At 31.8% G+C, this 24,035-nt stretch overlaps 1 protein-coding gene across 1 annotated transcript in view; it reads right to left on the reverse strand.

The window, feature by feature from the left end:
* LOC129224648 (C-myc promoter-binding protein-like) overlaps positions 1-24,035 on the reverse strand; it is a 72,575-nt gene that overhangs the window by 37,394 nt on the left and 11,146 nt on the right. Inside the window, exons 6-15 of the mRNA XM_054859131.1 lie at positions 22,438-22,670; positions 18,661-18,727; positions 16,914-16,969; positions 16,420-16,564; positions 14,763-14,856; positions 9,472-9,553; positions 9,328-9,370; positions 7,167-7,307; positions 6,529-6,670; positions 5,758-6,170 (exon numbers count right to left, since the gene is read on the reverse strand). Coding sequence (XP_054715106.1) covers positions 5,758-6,170; positions 6,529-6,670; positions 7,167-7,307; positions 9,328-9,370; positions 9,472-9,553; positions 14,763-14,856; positions 16,420-16,564; positions 16,914-16,969; positions 18,661-18,727; positions 22,438-22,670 — 1,416 coding nt within the window. The remainder of the gene's footprint in view (positions 1-5,757; positions 6,171-6,528; positions 6,671-7,166; positions 7,308-9,327; positions 9,371-9,471; positions 9,554-14,762; positions 14,857-16,419; positions 16,565-16,913; positions 16,970-18,660; positions 18,728-22,437; positions 22,671-24,035) is intronic.

The following is a 24,035-nucleotide window of genomic DNA, read 5'->3' on the forward strand; positions in this document are numbered from 1 at the left end:
TTTTTCTCTAAAACCAATTGTACGTGATCGCGTGGGGATCCCGCCGGACAAATATCGCCATCAGTTAGTTTTGCAGATGGAACTAGATTTTTGTGAAAAAGTGAGGCTTTCCATGCGTGTGCCTGAATTGATGGCCAGTGGTATCGGATGTCAGTGCTTGTAGCTTGTGCTCGAGGCGGCAGTGATTGTAGTCGAGGAAAGAGAAAGGGGGGAGGGAGGACGTCCCCGTGTGTATTTTCCGTGTTGTTAGAAACAGGTGGGTGAACAAGAAGTGGAGGGTTGGCCTACGAGTGCTCGCCACAGAATCTTTCCTAATCCCCAATGAATATCTTTCTAAACTGACGCAACAGAGATCATTAAAATTTTGTGATATTTTATTTCAACAATGATTTTAACTATTTTTCAAGAAGTAATTAATATTTTCTAATGTTAACAAAGGACAAAGATGATCTGAAAATAGTTCTTATTTAATAAAAAACCTTGCTCAATCCATTTGCGCAGGTGTGACATTTTTGTGCATATATTTGCCTTTTATAACAAAGAGCAAAGTATTATGTATGATAATGTATGAAATTTCAAAAAAAAAAAATTTGAACTTGAAAAATAAAGATTTTTACATATTGTGTGCGTACGCGTAATAGGCTCAAATCATTACCTTGTAGACATGAAACTTTTTTAGAAAGTAGGTACTTCGATATTATGTAACGTTTAATGGTTTTTATATTTGAATATATCAAAATTTTAAGACAAAGCTTAAAATTCTGGGAATAAATTGCAAATACAAGCATAAAAATGTCAAATTTGTGCAAATGGATTAAGTAAATCTTCATCTCAATTTTATACTTTAAAGTTTTAGACTTGGAAAAGTAACAGATTAAGTAAACATTATATTGATAAGCGTTTATTTAAATTGCACAAGAAGTATTATAGTGTGATCCGCGAGTTACTGACCATCAGCCGGTAAGTTGAACTAACTTGTAACAAAGGTTTTGATTGGACATTATGAAGGTTACGTACGATATACTTACAGAGACATCTAGAAGTTTTCAAGGAAGTCACTTTTCTTACTGGTGCAAATTGTTATCAGATAAAATGTTGAATCGCCTTTTTCTAGGTTAAATTTAATTTTACAGGTTCATTAACTGAGATATGCTGGTCAATGCTTATTCTAAGTGAAGGGAAAAAAATGCATTTAATAACTATCCATTTATGCTGTTTGTTATTGAAGGTTGGTCGATTACATGCATTGATCTAAAATGCCTTCAACGCCAGTAATTGACAAACACGATCTACCTGTAGTAATGACATAGTTAAATGTTAGTTTTAAAGCTTTTTTCTTTATACCAAAGTAATTACAAACATTTTTATGCTAAAGATATGAATGTGTATAGTACAACTTTTATTGAGAAAAAAATATTTTAACCATTAATTGACTAGCTTGGTTAATTACTAATGCTCCAGATCAGCGGTTCCCAACCAGCATGTTGTGACTTCCAAGGGAGTCGCGAAGAATTTCTTATAATGGAACACATTCAAAAACATATCATTAAACAGTTTAAAAACTAAAATATGTAGAGGAAAATTGAATCATTTTAGAGAAGCATCAATACTTGAGCGTAGTGGCGAATTTAAAGAGCCTGATGATCCCTCAGCATTATTACATTTTGGTTCACGGACTTGCATCCCTACAAATTGCCGCGAAAGAGTCGAAAAAACCTCCCTATAACATTATCTAAAATTGTCTGAAAGTTTGTTTTTGGAACTTCAATATCGAATTTTTTTGTGAGACAGTCTCTTAAACCCAACCCTCATCCTGAAAGATGTCATGTAATTGCGTTTTCAGGACTTAATTTTGGAAATATTTCGAGAAGTTCCTAGAACCCTATCCCAGTCCCTAAAAATAGCAAAGAAATGGATTTTTAAGCTTTCTGTTTCGGAAAAATTTTACAGGAGTGCCTTCTATTCCTTTTGCATAATTAAAGACCATACAAACATTCCTTTTCAGAATTTAAATTTAAAAAAAATTCAGGGTGAGGGTCTCCGATCGTTTTGCCTTGCCATCAAAGATAATCTACTATTCTATTTCTGAAACTTAAATTTCCAAAGTTTCCTTCATATTACCCCCAATCATTTCTCCCCCCCCCCCTCCCCAATCACTAAAATTTGATTAAAATACGTTTTGGAGACTTCAATTCCGGAAAAATTCCGGGGGAGAGGCTACTTATCCAAACATTTGCCTAATATTTAAAGGAACAAACAAAAAATACGAACAAAAAGACTATTTTTTTTTATATTTCTAAAATCCAGGGGGTTCCAATGGCCCCTCCTCCCCCTGATTTTCCAAATGACGGACATGAAATAAACTTTGAAACGAAATCCAGGAAAGATAGATCGTTTTATTGATTTTTAAAATATTTTTGGGGGAATACCACATTGGATCTCCCTTTTTGCTACATATTTTCCTGCTTTTTAAAGTTTTCACCTCTCTAGCCCTTCAGAAGAATGCTCTTAGTCATAGTATATATTCCATTCTCCTCCAAATAAAAATGATGGCAATCAAATGACTACTCATCATCGAAGGTAGGGGGGAGTTCACTAATCTTGCTAAAACAAAAGAAAAAAAAAACAGTATTTAGTTATATTTCATCACGTTTGGGAAGCAGAGAAGTGCTTGAACTAAATCCAATAAGTAACTTTTCTAACTTGGTTATCTGTTTTCTGCTCAAGTCATAGTGGCAAAACAAGACGTATGTTTTATTCTGATCAACGTTTTGAATACAACCAACTTTAAACTATAATACTCAAAAATATACTGTCGTGAAATGTAAGATAAATTTACATTTTCCCCAATCAAAATTGAACATTTATATCTCTCATATACAGTCGGCTTCCGCTCCAAAGCGATTCAACTTACGCCAAATGCCTATAATGCGAGTTTTTCTCGAGTAACGAATGTTAGAGCTAACGCTAATTTCTCACCCACAACACGAAAACTTTTGGAAAGGAATCGTGGCGCAAAGTGACGGCTTATCTATTTACTACTAAATATTAGTTTCGTGAGTATACTTTCATCCTTTTAGCATCACTAACTGCTCTAGTTCCCACCCAGCACTAGTCGAAACATCGTTTTGTTAGTGTGTATAAATAACAACTCCACAATTTTCTTTTAATATTTTAAATTCTAAATATGAAAGGTGATGAAATATTCTGCACCAAAGCACGCTGTTTCATGTTAAGTTTGTGAAGATAGAAGGAAAAAGTGAAATTTTTTGCGACAAGATAACGAATTCTTGCACGCTTGAAACTCTAAAAAATGGTTCGAAGGCAGTGGCGGATTTACCAGGGGGGTGGTTGGGACGACCGCCCCCTCCGTAACTGTCATTTTCGAAAACCAATAATATAGAATTAAAGGAATTACTAGCTTTCGCTATTAATTTCAATCAAGTACATTCCACAAATTTGCTTTAAATTAAGTTGAGACAGTGTAGTCAAAGATGGATAGCATTACCCACTTTTTAATTTGAAACCGAAGCTCGCCCCTCCCCCCTTTTTTGAACATTAATAATTTTTATATTTCTATATGTATCTTCCAACCTTTTTCTTCCATGGACTACACTATACTGGTATGATGATACATTTTGCTATGACTTAGAACAGTGGTTTCTAACCCTGGGAGTGATAGCCCCCAAAAGGGAGATTCAACTCTTGAGGGGGGCGATAAGTTTGTGAGGGGCGATAGGGAATTTAAAATACAGGCTAAAAGGGGGTAATCGATTCCCTCCCCCCTATATAGAAGGGTTGAGGGGAGGAATATGGCTTTCACGTTTTTCAACCGCTACCCCCTTGAAAAGAATGTAAATCCGCCACTGATCGAAGATAGCACAGCAATACTGTATAGTTCTATTACAGTGTAGTGCTTTATTATTACTGCATACTGTATGTACCGTACTGTTTTTTTTTTTCATGTCTCTCTCTCCCATTGATAATTGATATTGTGCATCGTTTGAATACTGCTGTTTTTCTAAAAATACGGTAAAAATTCAGCTGTTTATGCAAGAAACGGTAATATATTTTTAAGAATGGTCTGAAACAGTTTGAATGGTGTTTAAAAATGTCTTAAATGATTGGATATGTTAATACAAAATTCGTAAATGATTGGATATGTTAATACAAAATTCGTATATTTTTTAACAAGTCCGTTTTCCACGAGAAGAGAACCTAAAGAAAATAAACTGTATCGAGCAAACAGCGTTGTGACCTGTTCAGAAAAAAAATGGTAACACATCAATAAATTCTCGATTAAAACAAGCATCCTATGAACTACGTTCCTCCCCCCCCTTAAAAACAGTTCTGATAGTTTTCGGGATTTGTGGTATTACTTCTGGCTAGGCAGACCAGGGCTCTCGTCGACCCTGCACGTCCCAAGAGAGAAAAGGCTCTCAGTTTCTGAAGCCTAATATCGTCATAAATTGTGACCTGCCCCATCACTACCCTTGCAATAAAGAAAAACTTGATAGGCATCGATAGGCAAACCAAAACGAAATACTGATCCACTTTCCAAGTTGGGCGAAAACTAAGATCGATCTCGGGGGGGGGGGGAGCTGTTCCTCCCCCTCTTTGCACGACTGGGCCCTGTTAAATGCCATAAAAAACTATGTTTTCTTCTTCAAAATTTTAAAAGATTCGTACCGCCAAGTTTTCTCTGTAAATCCACAGTAATTTTTGTGGACCTTTGTCAAGAGCAAAAGGTAAAATTCCTCGTAAAGATTAAAAAATGTGACCTTTCAAAGACAATTTTCTTTTAAACTGTCCAAGTCTGATTTAACAAACTTTCCAGTCTTTTCTATTACTATTTGGCAATTTCTATAAATGCAGTATGAAGGAAACAAAGCTTTTAAAGAGTAATATTTCAAAAAAAAAAAAAACTACATTAGATTGACAACTTTTATTAGTAGATTTAATAGCCAAAAAGAAGACATTTCTAAATTACGTTGCGATAAATTTACCGAAGTTTCCGCGGTTAAAAAGATGCACCCTTGGTATAACGAAATCATTTCTGATCTTAACTTCAAATCGAAGCAAAAATGCTCTCATCTCATTTCTCTGCAGCGGTTTTGTTTGCTTTTCAGATTCCTTCCCGCTGTCAATGCCTGAAGGCACATGAGGGGTGTGTTTCGAACAATGAAAGACATTCCTCACTGACTCCTCTGAAGAACAATATCTCCATCCCCCTTCCACACAAATTCCGGTTCAGAAGTCCCCTTTTCTGGATGTCGCGTAAATCCTGTCAGTTGTAAAACTAGTTTGCGGCTAAAACGTACAACAAGCATGATGCTTTCGTCACAACCAGGGTGCAACATTTTGCGCCATCTATTGGGTAAAGGGATTTTTTTTCCTAAAAAGGGACACTCTTAACACAGGAAAAAAGAAAAGACAACACATACAAATATTTAGAAAATGTATTTGATATACATTGATCATTTATTAAAAACAGTCAAATCAAATAAGAGACTGAACAAAAATTAAAAATAAATACAGAACATAAACAAATAAAGAAAAAAAAAGGTGTGGGGGGGGGGGGTAAATGTCATGTATTATTTGTTAAAACATTTTCCTTTTCTGCTAACAATTAATCAGCAACAAACCTTTCTTTGATGCAAACATTTTATTCATCAATGATAAAACATATCACAAATAACAAAAAAAAAAAAAAAAAAAAACACGCATACACACATATTCATACAGACATTATCATACCTTTTGGGCACTTCTGATTTCTTGTTTGGTTCTTCTAGCCATGGGGCTGCTTGGCATTGGACTAGCTTGAGCAATTAAGTTCAAAAGCGACTTGGCAGGAGATTTATGAAATAACTGAGGCTTTAGAGTCCCAAATTGCTTATACCTATATTCCAACCCTACAGGCAAACCTATGGGCTCTGGAGGGGCAACAAACACAGTTCTATCACTCATATGTGATTCGTCAATTTCAAGAAACCTAACGTCATGACTTTCAGAAGAATCTATTTTTTCACTGCACTCATCAAAAAAGGCTAAACTAGCATCTTTATCAGATACAAATGAACGTTCTTCGATGAAACGAATGAACATTTGAGTTTTCATCATCATAGAGAAAAACCTACTGTAAGTTTTATCACGACTTCTCAGAAAACCTAAAAAAATCAAATAGAATTGTAATATCTATTTTCCAAATACATTGAAAGCACAGAAAGGAAATGCAATAGCTAGCAAAAACACTTAAGGAAATATATTTTAACAAATGGAAAAACAGCACTCATTGCTATTTCATGATGACATTAGTTCTTTCATTATTAAATTTGTGCCTTTATTTTTTTTTATTTATTTATTTTTTATTTATTTATTTATTTATTTTTTGCAGAAAAAGATGTTAGCAATAAAAATTTCTGATTTGAAAAATTGTTGTCTTATACATTTCTAGAAATAATGTGTATAAAACTTATTTTCATATTATGTTGAATTTAAGTAATAAAATTTCTACTATTAATATACCATTCAGATCAAATAAGGAGCTTGCATCTGTAGTCCCAATAGTTGGAGCTTTTGTAATTGGCAATAGATAACTTCTGTACCCTTTCAAAATAGATGCCATAAAACGTAAAAAGGCTTCTTGTATTTCAGTTTCAAGTTGTCGCTAAAAAATATTTTATTATTGTTATGAAACTGTAAAACGTTTTTTAGCAAAAATATCATAATATACAATTTAAAAATTACACAAGTATTAAGAAATTGATTAATTAAATACTTTAGTGTATGGAGGAAGATTAGAAGGTTAACTTCAAAATACTTTGATAGTTTGATAAGTACTTATGTCTTGTAATTTTACTGAGCATGATTGGTTGGATTTATAGTGCCTGATTACAGCTTTTTTTAAAAGTAAAATTATATGCAATTTAAATTCAAATAGTTGCCTTGAAACACAAGGCTACTTACTGCACTGTTATTGGTTTTAAGAAAATATTTTTTCAGTTAAGACTTGTCTAACGTTGTATTCAGGCACTGGCTCTTCCTGCACAACATCAGAAATGTTTTAATTCAATTTCTACAGCTTTTCAAATTTAGTTACAAATTTTGAGAAAATAATCAAGGTTAAATGCTAAAACAACAAGTAAAAAGTTGACATTGTTTACCTCCCTTTTCTTTGCCTTAAAATCGAAATCTATTAAAGCTGAATTGCTTGCAAGAATAAGAGAGTTTGAGACATTATTTCGAACAGAACCCAATTTTTCATAGAGTGACTGAAGTGTATTGCGTAAAATTCTGATTGGTCTCTGAAAGATACAAAGAGTAAATTTGTAGAAAAATATGATGCATGTAGCAAATAATAAATTAAACACAATAACTACAATTATCAAAAACCATTCCTTCTCAGAGATAGAACAGAGAGATACATTTAATTTTGAAAGCTATACATTGAATACAATTTGGAAAAAAAGTAGCTGCATGAAGTTAATGTAGTTAATACCAGTAAATAATTTATTGTTAGCAGATTTTTTTCAAAATTCAAATCTAGAATTTGAGATATTTTACAACTGAGCAACAAGATAAGCTACAAAAATAAAAACATATATTGAAAAAGCAGAACTGTGAAGGGAAGGGATTTAAAGTATGAACCCACTCCCAAACTAAGAAAGTCATTAATATCAACTTACTGACTAATTAGAACACTTTGAGCAAAAACCAGAAAAGTTCAACTTTTTCTTTTTTTTTTCAGATTAAATTTTAGTGTTTTTGCTCCTGAAGTACTTTTTGGGGCAATTAAGGGGTGACTGGGTCTTTCACAATATTAATATAGATTTTAAAAATGTATTTTTAAAATTTCCTCAACACAACAAATATCTTAAATCAAATAGCTATGTGCATCTAATTTTCAGTACACCCAAACTTCATGAGTAGCTGAAAAAAGTTTTCGCAATACAGTTAAAAAATTCTGTTTTTATGCGGTAGATAGAGGCAGCGTAAAATGTCTCACATAGAAAATAACCCAAAAACTTACAAAATAACTAGGAATTGCTTATCTTTAAAACAAATCAAGGTAAACCAAATGATGATAATTTTGCCCAGTCAGACAAAATTTCCCGAATAAGGAGTTTCTTGTGAGAGTAGAGTAAGTTCCCATCGGTGTGCTTATGTCGTTACTTGAAGATTCTAAACTTGCTCTCGTTTTAAAAATAATTTCATCAATTGAGTCCCAATCAGATTGAAATTTTCATATACCGCACACAAAAAATTTGCACAAAGAAGACCGCATAAAAACAGGTTTGGGTGTAATGCAAGTCTTTAAATATTTTAAAGCTTTCAATTTTGTCAACTGTCGAGGCGTAAAATGCGTTATAAATTTTGATTACGCAAAATTCTTATACAAACATACAAACTTCTATTCTATGATAGCACACAGACAGTTTAAGTGAGACATTTTCAATTTGATTTGAGAATTCTCAAATTGTATGCTTAAATATGTATAACAGAAAAAAAGTATGCAAAAAATGCAGAAAGTTGCTAATACTTAATATTTTTAACAAACATTTGTAATATATACATAAATGTAAAATAAATATACTTATATTTATGCATATGAGTATGTGTGAACATGAAAATTTTGCCTCAAATCAACTTAAATTATGCAGTAGTTTAATAATATTTTTATGAAAATACATTAGAAAGAAAAGAAAATAACAGGCAAAAATTAGTTAAATTCATAAACATCATTTTTCACGTAAAAGCATATGACATCTCACAATTCTTTTTTACATTAACATTTCTAGAACATTTATGATAATTCCAAAAATGATGAAAACATTAGCAAAGTTTTACTTTTTAGTAGTTTTTAAAACCAAGAAGCCTGGAAAATGAACATTTGATTTTTTGTTTAGATTAAATGTGAACATAAATCTTGGTTAAGATAAAGAAATACGTTTGTGCTGAAAAGTAAAGTAAGAAATAACAACGTCAAAAAATACAAATTGTAGATTACAGCACACACATGTTTCTGCCTTACAAGGAACGCTTTTTTCAATGCAATAAGTAATGAGCTTATGGATGAAAAGACATCTGATAAAAGCAAAAGAAAGACTAATCTTCAATTTGTGCTTTTTGAGTTTATTTCTTACTTTATAAATCTTGGTTGTTTAGCATTTCAAAAATTAATTCCTGAACAAAAGAAAATACAAATTAATTAATTTTCATCTATGATCATTCTTTTCTAGTAATTTCAATTTACTTTAACTGTCTTTTCATTTCATAGACAATTATGTTAATCTTAAAAATATAGCTACTTAAAGGAATGCTTACTTTTGGAAACAGTTTGACATTTAGATACTTCTTTTCTTCTGAGCTAAAAAAGTACATAAAATTTACCATTTATTTATATCCTAAAAACAAACATGACATGCTTCCTTTTGAAAAACAAGCAATGCAACTTTTGATTATACTTACATAAATATTGTATTAGTGTCTAAATCTACACATGTAACATCTAGTGGTGGATCGAATAAATCAAAGTACCGAGAATCCACACCTGAAATACAATTTGGTATGTAGACTAAACTTTTTTTACAGTATCTTTAATATAATGATACAGAAGAACAACAAAAAAATTGACAATTTATTTTGACAATCATAATTTAGAAATGAGTAACACCATTCAATCACTAAATGACAATATGATTTTGCTCCTCTTATTCTTCATAAATTCCTGTTTTGAATAAATGATACTGAAAAAATGAGAGGAAGAGCATTTGGAAGACTGTATTTACATTCAGAGTTACAATTTAAAAACTCAAGCAAGGATAGATATTTTTATGCTGTAAAAAGATTTTTAAACTTACAATCCAAAGCACAGTTCTCCATAAACTGGACACTTTCTCAAAAGTTCAGATAGTGTTGAAATATCTACAATTGCACTGCAATTGGTAAGAGCGAACTTGGTTAAATATTGTTTTGCTATTGGTCAAAACTTAGCTGAAGCTCTCTCACAGGCCTTAAATTTTCTTGAGTTAATCCTTTTTCTTTTGTCTGTATTTTATTTATTTATCTTGCATTGGTTGGCTTACATTATATGCATCTTAATTGGTTGATTTACTAATCCTGAAATAAACTATAAATAGTCTATGTGCTTACTCTGCTTTGGTTCTTAAGTGTTTCATATATTGTCATTGTTTGTGTGTTACAGTTTGTTCTACATTAATAAATGTGTTTTCGATCAACAGCATGATAATCATTTAATATTCTAAACAGCAGAGCGTGGTTCATGAGATTTTTGACAAGAGGGATTTCAGCTGTTGAGTTTTGGATTTTATTATTCACGAGATTATTTGCACTAGTGAAATATGGCTTCTTCAAGTAACAGTAATGTTAAGGAAAAAGAAGTGTTCGGTGTAGTGAAATTTGATGGGACTAATTTTACTGTGTGGTGTTGCAGAGTTCAAGCTGTGTTTTTGGCCAAGGAACTGGATACATTTTTGGAAGAGAAAACATCTGTAGCATCTGCACTGCAATAATAGCATAATCTAGTGAATAAAATTCCTATTTTATCATTTACTCTTAATTCAAAGTTTTTAAATAAAATATCAATCATTACAATACTCAAATCTGTTTCTGTGCGATCTTTTCTTTTGGTGGTGGGGGGGGGGGGGGGGCAGTATATGAAAATGTCAACCAAATTGAGACGTAATTCACGAAGTTATCTATAAAACAAGTTCAGGAAAGTATCTTCAAGTGACGAAAGTGATTTTGAATCAGTTTACCACATGAACGTTTGCACATAGATTATGAAGGATAATGGTTTCATGTTTTGAAAAAAAAACATTTTCTATGGGTAAAATATGTACATGTGTAAATAAAAATTTTTAAAATGTTTGCAGGTGTATTTAAATCAGACCATAAAAGGTTTAGCAACATTCAAACTAGCTGCCGTGTCTTGAACTTGTTTAAAGAAGCAGTTCTTATATTCTAAGGTTATGAGTTATTTTCTACATGAGACTTTTTTTAAGCAGTCCCTATCCACTGCATAAGAAAAAAAAATTGTGTTGTAAAAACTGTATTTTATAACTACTTCAGAGATTTTGGAAATTTTTTTAAGAAGATATTTTGATGCAGTCCCTAATCGCTGCACAAAAACAGGTTTGAGCGAATTATAACAATTTTATAAGACTGATTAATGAAAAAACTAATATGGAAATGATAAATCTCCACAAAGTGTTACCTGTTTGTCTATGTAAATGCAGCAAAACAAGCCACATGGAACAAGCAAAAATACAGGAAATTTAGCTACATAATATGGAAATTACTTTTCATGGGGTAGAAAATTTATTCTTCAATACTGAATATTGTTGAGTTGTATATGTTGCGCCTATGAAAACTATTTACATTTTTACAGTATACAAATACATTGTCTTATACCAGGGGTTCTCAAACTTTTCCGATTTGCAGCACCCTTTGAAGGAATAGTATTTTCTCAAGGCACCCTACTCTGCCTTTATGTACACATATATTAACATCATGGACGCAAAGCGGCACCCCTTGCCTCCTCTTATGGCACCCCAGGGTGCCAGGGCACAGAGTTTGAGAACCCCTATCTTATATAGCAAGGTCTTCTCATAGGCAACTATGTCAACAGCATTTTGAATGCTGAAAAATGCTTTCGCACTGATGAAGAACCTTTATTGTAGCCTTGAAACAGCATTTAAGAATAATCTTTGACAATTTATGTTTTACTCATGCTCAGCTCATTATTAATATTATTTATATTTATATATATATATTTTTTGTTATTTATTTTATTTTTATTTATTTTTTTGCCTAAAGAAATTTTAACATAACAGAATAAATAGCAGTTTAGGAAGAAAAAAATGTTTTCATTTGTAATAGAACAGGATAGCACAGATAAATCAGTTTTGTTCATTTTCTACATGGATCCAACAATGTCCCGCTTTGAGGGGGCTTGTGAAACTGCGAGTTGCAACAGGGAGGAGAGAGGGAATAAAAATAAGGATGACAAATTTTTTTTATACCAACCTGTTTATGTAAAACAGTGTAACATGTGACCAGGGGAAAGGGGGAGGTGAAGTGCGACAATTTGGGACAAAAAAGAGAGATGTGTCAAATTTATTGAAAAATATGTGACATCATTTACAGTGGCTCCCAAAAGTGTTCGTACACCTACGACTTTCAATGAAATAGGCCATTATCCATTGGTTAGAATTAATATTTCAAAATAGGTATTTTATTATAAGATCTATGATATGTTTTTAACAAAACAACATGACAATTTTTAATAAAACATTAAAACATAATTTTAAAAAAATCAAAAACCAAAAAGTGCCGGAAATTTTATCTCACAAAAGTCTTTGTACACTTTGAAAAAATGTCAAAAAATTAGTAAATAATCTAACTTTTTACAAAGTTATTATTTAGTAGAATATCATGCAGTATCAACAACAGTTTTTAAACGTCTGTTAATAGATTTCATTGTTTTTTCTTTCTTTTTCTGTGCAATTTCTGAGTAAGTGTTCAGCCGCACTTCGAGTCTTAATGTTTCTAGTTCGCTTTTCGTTTCAATGGTATATTTTCGTAATCTAGATAACAGATATCTCCAAATATGTTCCATTAAGTTTAAATCTGGCGATTGAGGAGATATTTCTAAGTTTAAGGACAATTTTTGAGGCACCAAACGCAAACGTGTGCTTCTTCTCGTTATCTTGATAAAAAACAAGTTGTTTCCGATTACCAAATTTTGGGCTAATAGTTTAAAATTGTTTTTTAAAATATTTAAACAAACAGTATGATTCATTATTTCATCAAAAAATTCCAAATTTCCAAGTCCTGATGCTATAATGCACAATCACACAAGAACACCTTCACCGTTCTGATTAACTGATTCAACTAAGTTCTTAAGATTAAATTCCTCATTTTTTCTTCTATTTACAATTATACAACAATTTAACCCAAAATGTTGAATTTGTTTTCATCTAAAAGTAAGACGTTGTTCCAAAACGTTTTGAGCTTATTTATCATTGATATTACGACGGAAAGCGTAAGCTTACTGTTTTTCGCACGAAAAAGAAAATTTCTGCGGGAAGAGGTCCCTTTTTAATCCAGCTAATCAGAGAACTTGGCGAGCAATTTTAGGTGAAAATTAAACGTAAAATGTTTCATTCAATTCTGCAGAAACTTTTTCAGCACTCAAATGTGTATTTTTCATAATTTTTTTAACTGTAAACCTCCGATCACGCTTTGTTAACTTTGCCAGTTGACCTTTTCTTACCTTGTTTTCGATCCGATTCTTGTCTTTAAAGCATTTTATCAAGCACTTCACTATAGAATGGTATAAATTACCTAATTTAGAGACATTTCAAACAAATTTATGGCTACTGTGAGGGAAAAAAATCAAATTTCGAATCGTGTTTGTTGTTTTCTACGCATACATACTGTTTAAAAATAATAAGCAGATTATTAGGGAATAAATAGACAAAAAATTTACGGCAAATGACTTTACAGTGTCATTACAATGCAAAAATAATAAGAAAAACACATATGATAATTTTAATTATGAATTTATTTGAAAATATTTCAGTGTACGATGACTTTTGTGGCGTATTTTTTCTCTTTGTCTTCGTTTTTTGACAAATTTCAAAAATAAAATCTGGAAATATTTTGAAAAAACTACTGGGTTTTATACAGAATAGCATAGGAATGGTGTGAAAAAAAATTGAACTTCATATTCAAATTCAGTTTTGCGTTATTTTGGTTTTACTACAAAATTTCAAGGCGTACGAACACTTTTGGGAGCCACTGTATATATGGACAGCCGCTATTTACTTAAATATTCTCCTAACTAGAGTTGGGGCAAACCTAACTTTTCTCCGCACGCACCCCACCTCTTAGCCGTAGGCCTTAGGTTCCACCGCCCGGGGGGGAGTACGCGTAGCGGGCCCCCCGCACGGCTGGGTGGACAGAAATGTGAAGGCTACGCAGTAATTATAGCATTAGGATGCTGACAGGTTAGGTTTACCCAACTATAAAGGATTTTGTTTACATGCTAAATTTTTGAGTTTTTATTGATTTAGAATCTTATCTTTTGAACAGACTTTTGGTGGTAGAGCCAAAATATAACTTGCAAATGTTCTTCAGGAAAATAGTACATGATTCTCGTGCAAACAATATAGGATTTCTTTTTATTCAAAGAGACTGCAAACAACTCTGAATGCCAAAGATGGATGCCATAGTCAAGGTTATATGGTTTCACTGTGATATTTCCAATTTTTGTTCATTATTGTACATTACAGCCATAACATTATCAGAACAGTCAGAGATGAAATGAAGAGCAATGATGAAGTTTAAACAAAAATAGCTGGAAAACTCTAATTAAATGCACACTGCTTTGTGTTTTGTTAGCTATATGTCAGACCATTCTCCATGTAAGTCATGAATTTAGAAATATATACCAAATAATTAAAATATTACATATTTTTTCTTAAGAGCTAAAAGTTCTGCAATTTTAAGTGTGAGAAAACGCATGAACAGTTGAAGATTAAGATGTAAGGCTATCATAATATGTCAAGAACCTGTTAAGAAGTTTTTTGAACATATTTCAAACATTTTTAATGCATACAAAAAAAATTTAAAACATAATCCCAGTTCAAGCAAACGACATAGATTTAAAACATAGCGTATGATATCAGATCTGAAATGCCACTTAATTACAATTTCATAACATGTTAACATACCAACTAAAAATGGCACAGGTGCACACAAAACATCTGACAATCCAAGAGGACAAAGAGGTATGTATGGACATTGCCAATGGAAAGGAAATATTAACTACAAAGAAAAGAAGCACTATTACAATTGAATATCAATTATTTTTTTACCAACATGTCCAAATAATATACAGTGTTTATTATGCATTGATAAAACCAAATTCATATAAACATGACCAGTAATTTTATTTTTCCAACAAATTTTTCAATAAAAATAACATATTACGAAGCTTCTGGACCGATAATCCAAATTTATAAATCTAATTTTTCGCAAGCAGAAGCAAAAGCTCCCTAAGGGTTCTATTCCAGAAAAAAATCAGCATTCCACTTTGGATTGATGTCATAACACTTCCCTCATAAAAATCTGGTTATGGAATATTTACGATTAAACAGTTTGACAAGAGTGCCCACCAGGGGGGTTCATGTCACAGATTGTGCCATTGGAATTTTTACATGGAGGGGAGGGGGTGTAATTTGATTATGAGGAGGGGGGCTCCCATTCTGGGGAGGGTTACTCCACAACATTTGAGTGGGGTGAACTATGGCCTTTGGAGGGAGTATGCACCTTTGAGTTTGATGGAGAACTTATGAGGTTCATCCAAAGCGGCATGCAAATAATTTTTTTCTGGAATAAAACTTGTTTTCTATTCTAGGAAAACATTGCAAAACTACAACAATATTGTAGACTTGCAGCTGCCCTTTGTTTTGAAATTTATTACATGCATCAAGTCACTTCGAAATAACTACAAGGAATGCAAAATCTTAATTGAAAGAAGTTTGTCATTGATTTCAATACAGTTCACTTTTCTTCACGTTTGAAAAATCTCAGTTATTTTATCTTAAATTTTGAACTGCAAAATTTTCCCAGCATTTGAGTATTCAACTGCAGTAATGCCTTTATATGTTGACCACTATACCTTGTTTCTAAGGTTATTTTGTAGGCAATATTTACTAACTCAACCGGAAACACTTAAATACTTTCAACAATAATGATAGCAACAAATATACTATGTTCAATTTGCAGAAAATTGTAGGCCATATTTTTTTCAAACAATTAATTAGCTTCTGATACCTACACCGTTTTTTAAGTAGTCTATATAACAGAGAAAAGTTGAAGGTAATTTTCAAGCATATGATGATAATCCACGATAAAATAAACAGTTGCTAAACTTTTTTTTTTTTAATCTTATCAAACATACTGTGTATAATGCAGGGGGGGGGGGGGGGCTAAAATAATAATACTTAACTGAAATAACAGATTTTGAACAAAAATTTTAGTGGGTTTATGAACTAACTGATATAAACTTTTCGACCACAAAAATTAGTTTATGTTCAAGTGACATCTCATAAATTATGTTAAAAAAAGACAGCTTTGTGGGGAAAAAAATGTACTCCTTTAAATAAACAAAACAATAGAAAGAGAACAAATGTTTAGTAACAAGTAGTAAATCTTTTTACAGTTAATAAAATTTAATGAAAAGAAAAAAAAGAGGAACATAAAAATTGTTTTAAAATGCTCAAATATTTAAAAAAAAAAACTCAAATAGTACATATTAAAATGAAAAACTTGCAAATTTTTAAACAATATACAAAATTTTAAAAAGTGAAAAAGAAAATTTAATACCATAACAACAGCTTCTGCAACACTCGTTAAAACATCTGGACGCAATGAATGAAATAAAATTTTTTGTTCAGTAAGCGCAAATAGTAGAATTTTCAAACAATTATCTGGCCCAAGATTCTTTAAAAATTGAATAAATGATGCACCCCTGTAAAATAAACATGAGTAAAGAAATCTATTACGTAAATACATTTTAAACATGCATATGTTTCAGATTCAACTAAAGGAATAATAATACAGGAAAAAAAATAACTACAGTTGACTCTGTTTAACGACTTTCAAGGGACCACGAAAAATTATCGTTAAGTAGAAAGCGTCCTTAAATAGAATGCTTTTAACATTGTAGTGGACCATCTGGGACCGTGAAAAGCTGTCGTTAAATAGAGAAAGTCATTAAATAGAGCGTCGTTAAACAGAGAGCCAACTGTATAAGAAAAATTGCCAATGTATAAACAATAAAGCTGGCAAAACAAATTAGTAAAACTTGAAATTCTTACGTTAGAGGCAACTGAGTATCTCCAGGGGTAGCTAGAGTGATAGTGTAGTCTGAAAGCTGAAAAAATAAATCAATCAATCAAGGAAAAACACATGTAAGAACAGTAAAACTTCTATCAGCAGCCACTTCTATCAATAACTAAACCATCAACAATTAATTTCCCAAAGCACTGATGGTTTCTCTTATCTACTCGATGTTAATCCTTGGCAATACATTGCCTCCTGAGGATCCAGGGGAGGAGTTAGTGGGTTCAGAGCCTCGCAAAATAAAACTGCCTTGCATTACACAAAATGACTTGACTAGAGCTTTTTCGCATTCAGGGGAGGAGTTAGTGGGTTCAGAGACTCGCAAAATAAAACTGCCTTGCCCTACACAAAATTACTTGACTAGAGTTTTTTCGCATTCATGTGGTGATTGCAATTTTCTACCTCTTTATCAGTTTAAATTTGGTCACACAAAAGGCAGAAACTATGCTAAATAGCTATACTCTTCATTGTCTCTTTATTGAACCCTACTAGTTAAGGCATTGAATTAAGCTTGAAAGTGTGAGGCTAAAAAAATCATAGCCCCCCCCCCCCTCAACGCATTTCAGAATCCACCACTGCCTATGAAGACAGATTAATTAGTGAGTCCGTTGGAACAAATTTATTCTAGTGTATAGTAAACTCTTGATAACTCGAAGTCCCAAGAGACCAGCTAAATCGTTCGAGTAATGGGAAGTTTTCACAACAGTCTCAAGAGTTGCGGATTTGATGAAATCTTTCAGATAAAGGAATATTCGAGTTATAAGCTTTGAGTTATCGAGATTTGACTGTATCTGCTTGAAAAATTAAAATAGAGCTCAAATTGAATGATTTTGAGCTCAAATAATAAATTGAGCAAAAAAAAGCCACAAGTAAAAAGATTTGCCAAAGAGGGACCAGACAACCCTCTGCAAGTGACTAATTTTACATAACAGAATCATTTTTTGCTTCTTCCTCTTTATATATGAATTAATAACAGTTATTTATTTATTTAATTTTTATTTTATTTTATTTTATTATTTTTTTCTTATTTATTTATTTTTGAATAAAGGGCTTAGAACATTTTATGCCTTTCAGGGATTGATTCAACATGTCTCATTATGCCAGTCAGCAAATCCAAACTGCAATGACAGACCAGTCGACTTCTAAGCCAATAAACTAGATCATACAAGTATAAAGAGCATCTTGGGAAATTCATTTGTTTTTGTTTTGTTTTATTTTATAACAGGAAAACAAATTTGGAAAAGAAGAAAGTTCAAAAAAGTTGGGGGGGGGGGGCGGGCGGAATAGAAATAAAAACAATTTGAAATTTTGCAAACTTTAGGGTTTATTTAATATTTTTCCTTTCAAAGTATGTAATTGTTTCAATAAGCAAAACAATGAAAGCATAAACAATTCTTTTAAGTATTTTTTACTCATAATAAACAGTAAAATTCTTATTAAATTGTTTGTTAATCCAATGCTGATTTTTCTTAGCAACCATTCCTTTTAACAGGTCAATTTTTCTTAGAACAATAAACATTTACTCCAGAGAAGTTTCACTGTATGATGAATTAAGCGACACATTAGTAATAACAATATGAATAACATTATAGCAAAAAAAAAAAATTAATGTTTACATTTTATACAAGCTATGACTCCTCCCCCTTCTCCTGAAATTTTCATGTAACTATTATATTGATTTTATTTTTCAGTTAGTCTATTTCAAAGCAGCAAAAACTATACCTGAATTAAAATCCTAGGTCTCTGTACAGAAGGAAAAGGAACTTCTAGCATAAAATGAGATACAATCCTAGAAAGCAAAAAAGTAAATAAATAAATAATCAGTTTTAATTTTTCATTCTTTTTTTATTATAACAATTTATCATAAAAAAATCAAAGCAGCGGCTGTGGTAGTTTAAAATTTACTTTCTCATGATGACAGACACTTAAGAGCTTCTTTAATGGTACATTGATTTATTATATATAAGTTAATATACAGGGTTTTTATCTTTGCTTTATTCAATCAATACACATAATAAAATTAGATGCTTGTCTGTATGTTGGCACACATTTCGAGATAAAAGTAAGACCTAGAAACATGAAATTTGATATACAGATGTAGTTTCTGCAGGCGATGCGCAATTTGGTGCCCTATTTCTGACAAAGTAAATTTTTAAAAAGTTTTTCGTGGTTTTATATTATTTTTAGTGAATTTTATCCAATGGGGGCTGAATTAATTGTTGGGTTAATGTATTGTTATTAAAAACAAAACTCAGTTTAACTGCTTTCTAATTGTTAAAAGCCTGTATCGGTTAAATTTTCAACGGAATTCAGTTCAAGTTAGAGGGAAATATACACTGTTGTGAGTTGATCATGAGTGGCACAACAATGTTGAAACAGACTAAGATTTTCACTGTTATAGAGTAGATGCATAAATATGGAGATAAATAGATAAAGAGATAGATGTACATTGATGGATAAATTTCGAAAAAGTTTTCTTGAAACTAACAGAAGACATAAATAGAAAGATAGAAGGATACAGAGATAAATAGACATATAAATAGATAAACAGACAGATAAGGTAGATATGTTCACAGCTATAGGTGTTGGGGGAAATAATTTTTTTTACCAAATTGGCTTAAACAGGCTCACCTCTTGACGTTAAAAGTTGAATGGTATAAAAAGCAAAGAGTGCAAAATGCCAAACCATCTGCAGGGGTCTGCCCAGAGGAAATTTGTCTCCGTTAACCCTTAAGTAGTCACGTATTGGTCTATTCCCCGCCTGTTGTCATATGTTTCACTCTATCCCACCTTCCCTTGGGGCCCATCTGTGTAGCTGACTCGTTGTAACTCCTCAACCCTCACACAAAATCTTCGGTATTTTAAGGTTGCATAGCTTTCAGAAATGTATGTCGGTCATTTAGACCAACAGCAGGACAACCTAGTCAGGTCTCTGATAGTTACTTTCTTTCTGTGTACGCTATAAATATTGTTCTTCATTACATAGTAATTGCTCTTGCATAGTAAATGGTGTCCATTCTATTAGTTGAAGCAAACGCTAAAAGAAATAATTTAAAATTCTTTTTCGTCTCACCAATCGCTAGGGCGGAGAAAAGACCCAAACACAAGCACTAGAGTAATATGAAGAGTCTTGACTACAACCGGGTTAACAAAACCCTTCACAGAAATCTGACAACCCTTCACAAAAATCCGATCAACCAAAACCGACAGTTTATAAATTATTTATTGAAGGAGAAAATCTGAAAAAAAATAACTTAGATTTCCGTACATTAATTAAATTAGGGAGGATCAGCTCATATGCAGATCTATCTGACCTGCAAATTCTGCAACTAAAACCGTCGGCACTTTGTGGTGCTTGTGTAAACGATAAATCATAAATGCTGCCAAATATAGTGCTTCTTACTCATGTAGTTTAATTCTTTAAAAAGAAATTAAAGTTCAAGTTAGTAGTTTTATTTCTGTAATTTTACTTGTTTGTTTTATTCCAGTCAAAACAAAAACTAAATGGCTCAGCTGCTGCTTTTCAGATTTATCTGAAAATGGAATCACCGAGCCTCTTGAAAATCCTGCATAACACTTTTCTCCCTGCTCATGATTTGAACAAAAAAAATATTCAAATAAGAGCACAAGTCAGAGATTTGAACTTGGAACTGCAAAAATGATCACTTGAGATGGGGTTTCCAGCTTTTAAGTTATCCTCCAGTAGTGTCTTGTGTTAAGACTTTTGTAGCGACTTAATTAGAAAATATTCCGCACATTTTGCCAGCTCAGCAATATTTTTGCTTTTATGATAAGATGTTTTAACATTTGTTAGGGAGAATATTATGAGATTTGAACTTTTGAAGCTAAACTAAACAGACAACAACTCTTGTCTATTGCAACATGCAAACAGTCAAAAAAAAACGTTTTTAAACATTCCTAATTAAATGCATTAAGAAAATGTAAAATTAATAGGAGATGGAAGGGGGTATAATTGTAACATAAGATTCATTTTCAGCATTTCAATTAATTTAATTCGGCTAAGTGCAGGAGTGATTGCGCTCCAGTTATGCACTGGAGTTCCAGATTTTTTTCGCGTGTTGATAACCGAACTTTTTTTTTTATGCTTTTATTTCTCCCTACATCAAAAAACCTTTGACTTACTCTGAATTTTCAATGAATATACTAATAAGTGTTAGTTATATTTCTCATGCAGACCTGTTAAAATGTCCTTCTAAATTTAGTTAACTTTTATAAATTCCTTTATTTGAGGTTTTTATAGTTTTGAGGCCCTCATTTTAAAAATTGCTATTTCCTTGCATCCTATTTGAGAATCTATTTTCTTTTTTAGATGGTTTACACCGCTTTGTGAGGAAGCAAATAATAAAATTTCTTTTTATATCTAGTTTGATCAAAAATTTAAAATTTTCAAGAAAATTCCGTGTGCTCTGAGGGTCAAAATGTCAAAAAGTTAAAATTTGTCTCCCTATTTAGTAAATTGCCGCCCAATAGCCAGGGCTAAAGCAAAAATACATGAAATACACTGCCAGCTCAGTCATTTCCACTGCCGAGGACTGTAAATGTCCTCGGCTGGAAATTACTGAGCTGGTGGTGTATTTCATGTATTTGTGTCCCTAGTTCAATTTTATTTTTGCTTCAATTAGGTCAGTATTATATCAGATTATTTTTCAATAACCACTGAAACTCCACATCAAAAAGATTTTTTTTTAATAACTTTAGCTGAGTTCAAATGTTTGAAATATTTAAAATGAAATTATACTAGGTTTTAAAAACAGTTAAATGAAAATCTTTTTAAATTAAAATATTAAAAGTCATTAAAAATTATTTATTTATTTATTTATTTATTTCATTTTTTAACCTAGTGGACATGTCTTTCCAGCTTAAACCTTACTCTTTTTTCTGTAGCCAGAAGTTGATCCATGTTTTTAGTTTATGTTTGCATGTTGTGAAAAGAAAAAAAAAACAATTTATGGACTTTATTTTTCTTCTTGTAAAAAAAAGGGGGGGGGGCTATTTTTTGGCCATTCTTTTTTTACGTATTAATGTTTTGTGAAAAGGTCCTGTCATATTGTATACGGCGTGTTAAGCTATCACAAATCTAGTCTGAAATCTTTTTGGCTTAAAAAACATAACTTGGACACTGGAAGTTTTTTTTTTTTTTTTTTTTTACTGGTGTACTGATGTTTTGCATTCAGACAATTGAAATAATTGTTTTTAAATATTTAATTTTGTTAAAGGTCTAATTTTAAGATATGAAGTTTTGAGAAAGTGGCCCCAAGGCAGACCCAATTTACATCTGAATCGACCCCAGGTAGTAATTTATTTCAAACTTGATTCAATCAACAAAAATTAATTAATTTAAATGTGATAAGTACAAATGTGTTTGTCAGAAAAGGAAAAATATAAATTGAAAATTGAAAAGGTATATTGAAGAACAAAAACTGTAAAATACTAGACGTACAGGGTGATGCCAAACCTTATGTCTAGACAATTACCTACCTCTCAAGAGGAACTCGGTGAGGACCTGTAATGGACATCCGGTGCAAGTAGCGAAGAAATTTTTCAAATGTGTCAAAAAATGGCCATCTTGAAAGCAAACAAATAGATTTGTTTGTTTGCAAGCACCTAACTTTCTTCTGTTCGTCATTTTCATATTTTAGGTGCTTCCGCATCACTCCATTCAGTTTTATTTCATTGAATGGCTCATAAAATGTTACAGCTGCACCATACACCTAAAAAAGTATTAAATGTTAAGTATGGTACAAAGGCGAAGTTTCAGTCTGAAAACCTTTCAAATTAGTTTAGAGCATAATAGATTTCTTTTTGAACAAAACTATTTTCTTCTGTATGTATCAAAATTGAATGTTACCCATGTGGGTTGTTTGTAAATTTTCACATACGTCATCCCATAATTTATTACATTTAACATAGTTGAATATGTACGAAGGGATGGCGTATTAAATTTTCAACAAGAAGTTCTGTCTAGAACTAGACGAGCCTACTTTCCCGTATACCCATACTACTTTCTAGTACCTGATCAATGTTCTCAAAAATAGCTAAAATCGCAAATGTTTTCAAACATATTTTTAAAATACTTTAAGCTGATTTCTAGGAATAAAATATTCCTCACTCATCTAAAAAAAATTAGATGCGTAAAAAAAAAAAAAACTGAACAAATAAAATAGCAACTTTTAAACAAAGCAGCTAATACTTTTTTCCCTTAAAAACATCTTTAACAGCTTTCAAAATGAAAAAATAATAAATAAAATTAATAAGCTCATTAAAATAAAAACTTCATATCAAAAAAAAAACGTTTCTTTTTCCCTGTTGCCAAAAACAATTTTTAAATCAATTAATGCACTTACCAAAATAAATAAAAACAATAAAATGTCAACTTAAAAAATAATTTTCATTGTCAAAAAAAAATCGTCTGCGCATAACTTTATGTAGAAACATAAATGACTTTATTTCACAGTTAAAATAATGGCTGCGGAGTCGGAGTCAATCTCATTTTGGGGTAAAGAAGTCGGAGTCGAATATCTAAGAATCTGTACTTCGTGTATAAATTTTTGCCAAAGCTACGAAGTCAGAGTCGAAGTCGGGGAGTCGGAGTCCGATTAATTGTCGGGCACAGGAGTTGGAGTCGGAGTCAAGTGCCCCTAAATTCTCGGAGTTGAAGTCTGGAGTTTGGCGTCAAGAGCTATTTCCAACAAAATTTGTTTGAAGTAAATCCGCCTTCAAGTACGGAATCTACATTGACTTTCAGTTTCCCCGTAGGCGCTAATGTTAAGGGATTTGAACTGTTCAAAATTGAACGGAGAATTGTTCAAATCAAAAAGATATTTTATATACAAGTTTTTCATCAAAAGTTTTTTCCTACAAAGTTTGTTTGAAGCAAATTTGCCTCACAGTTCGTAATTGCCTTGAATTTCCCTGTAGGCGCTAATGTTAAATTTTTTGAACTGTTCAAAATTGAACAAAAAATAGTTCAAATCAAAAAGTGAAATATGGGAATGAGGAGGTTTCCTCGCCGAGATCTTTCGAACAAAAAAAAGTTTGTTCGAATTGGACTATTCATTCGGAAGTTATTAGGGGGG

Source organism: Uloborus diversus, chromosome 6 (assembly GCF_026930045.1).
Source record: "Uloborus diversus isolate 005 chromosome 6, Udiv.v.3.1, whole genome shotgun sequence".
NCBI lineage: Eukaryota > Metazoa > Arthropoda > Arachnida > Araneae > Uloboridae > Uloborus > Uloborus diversus.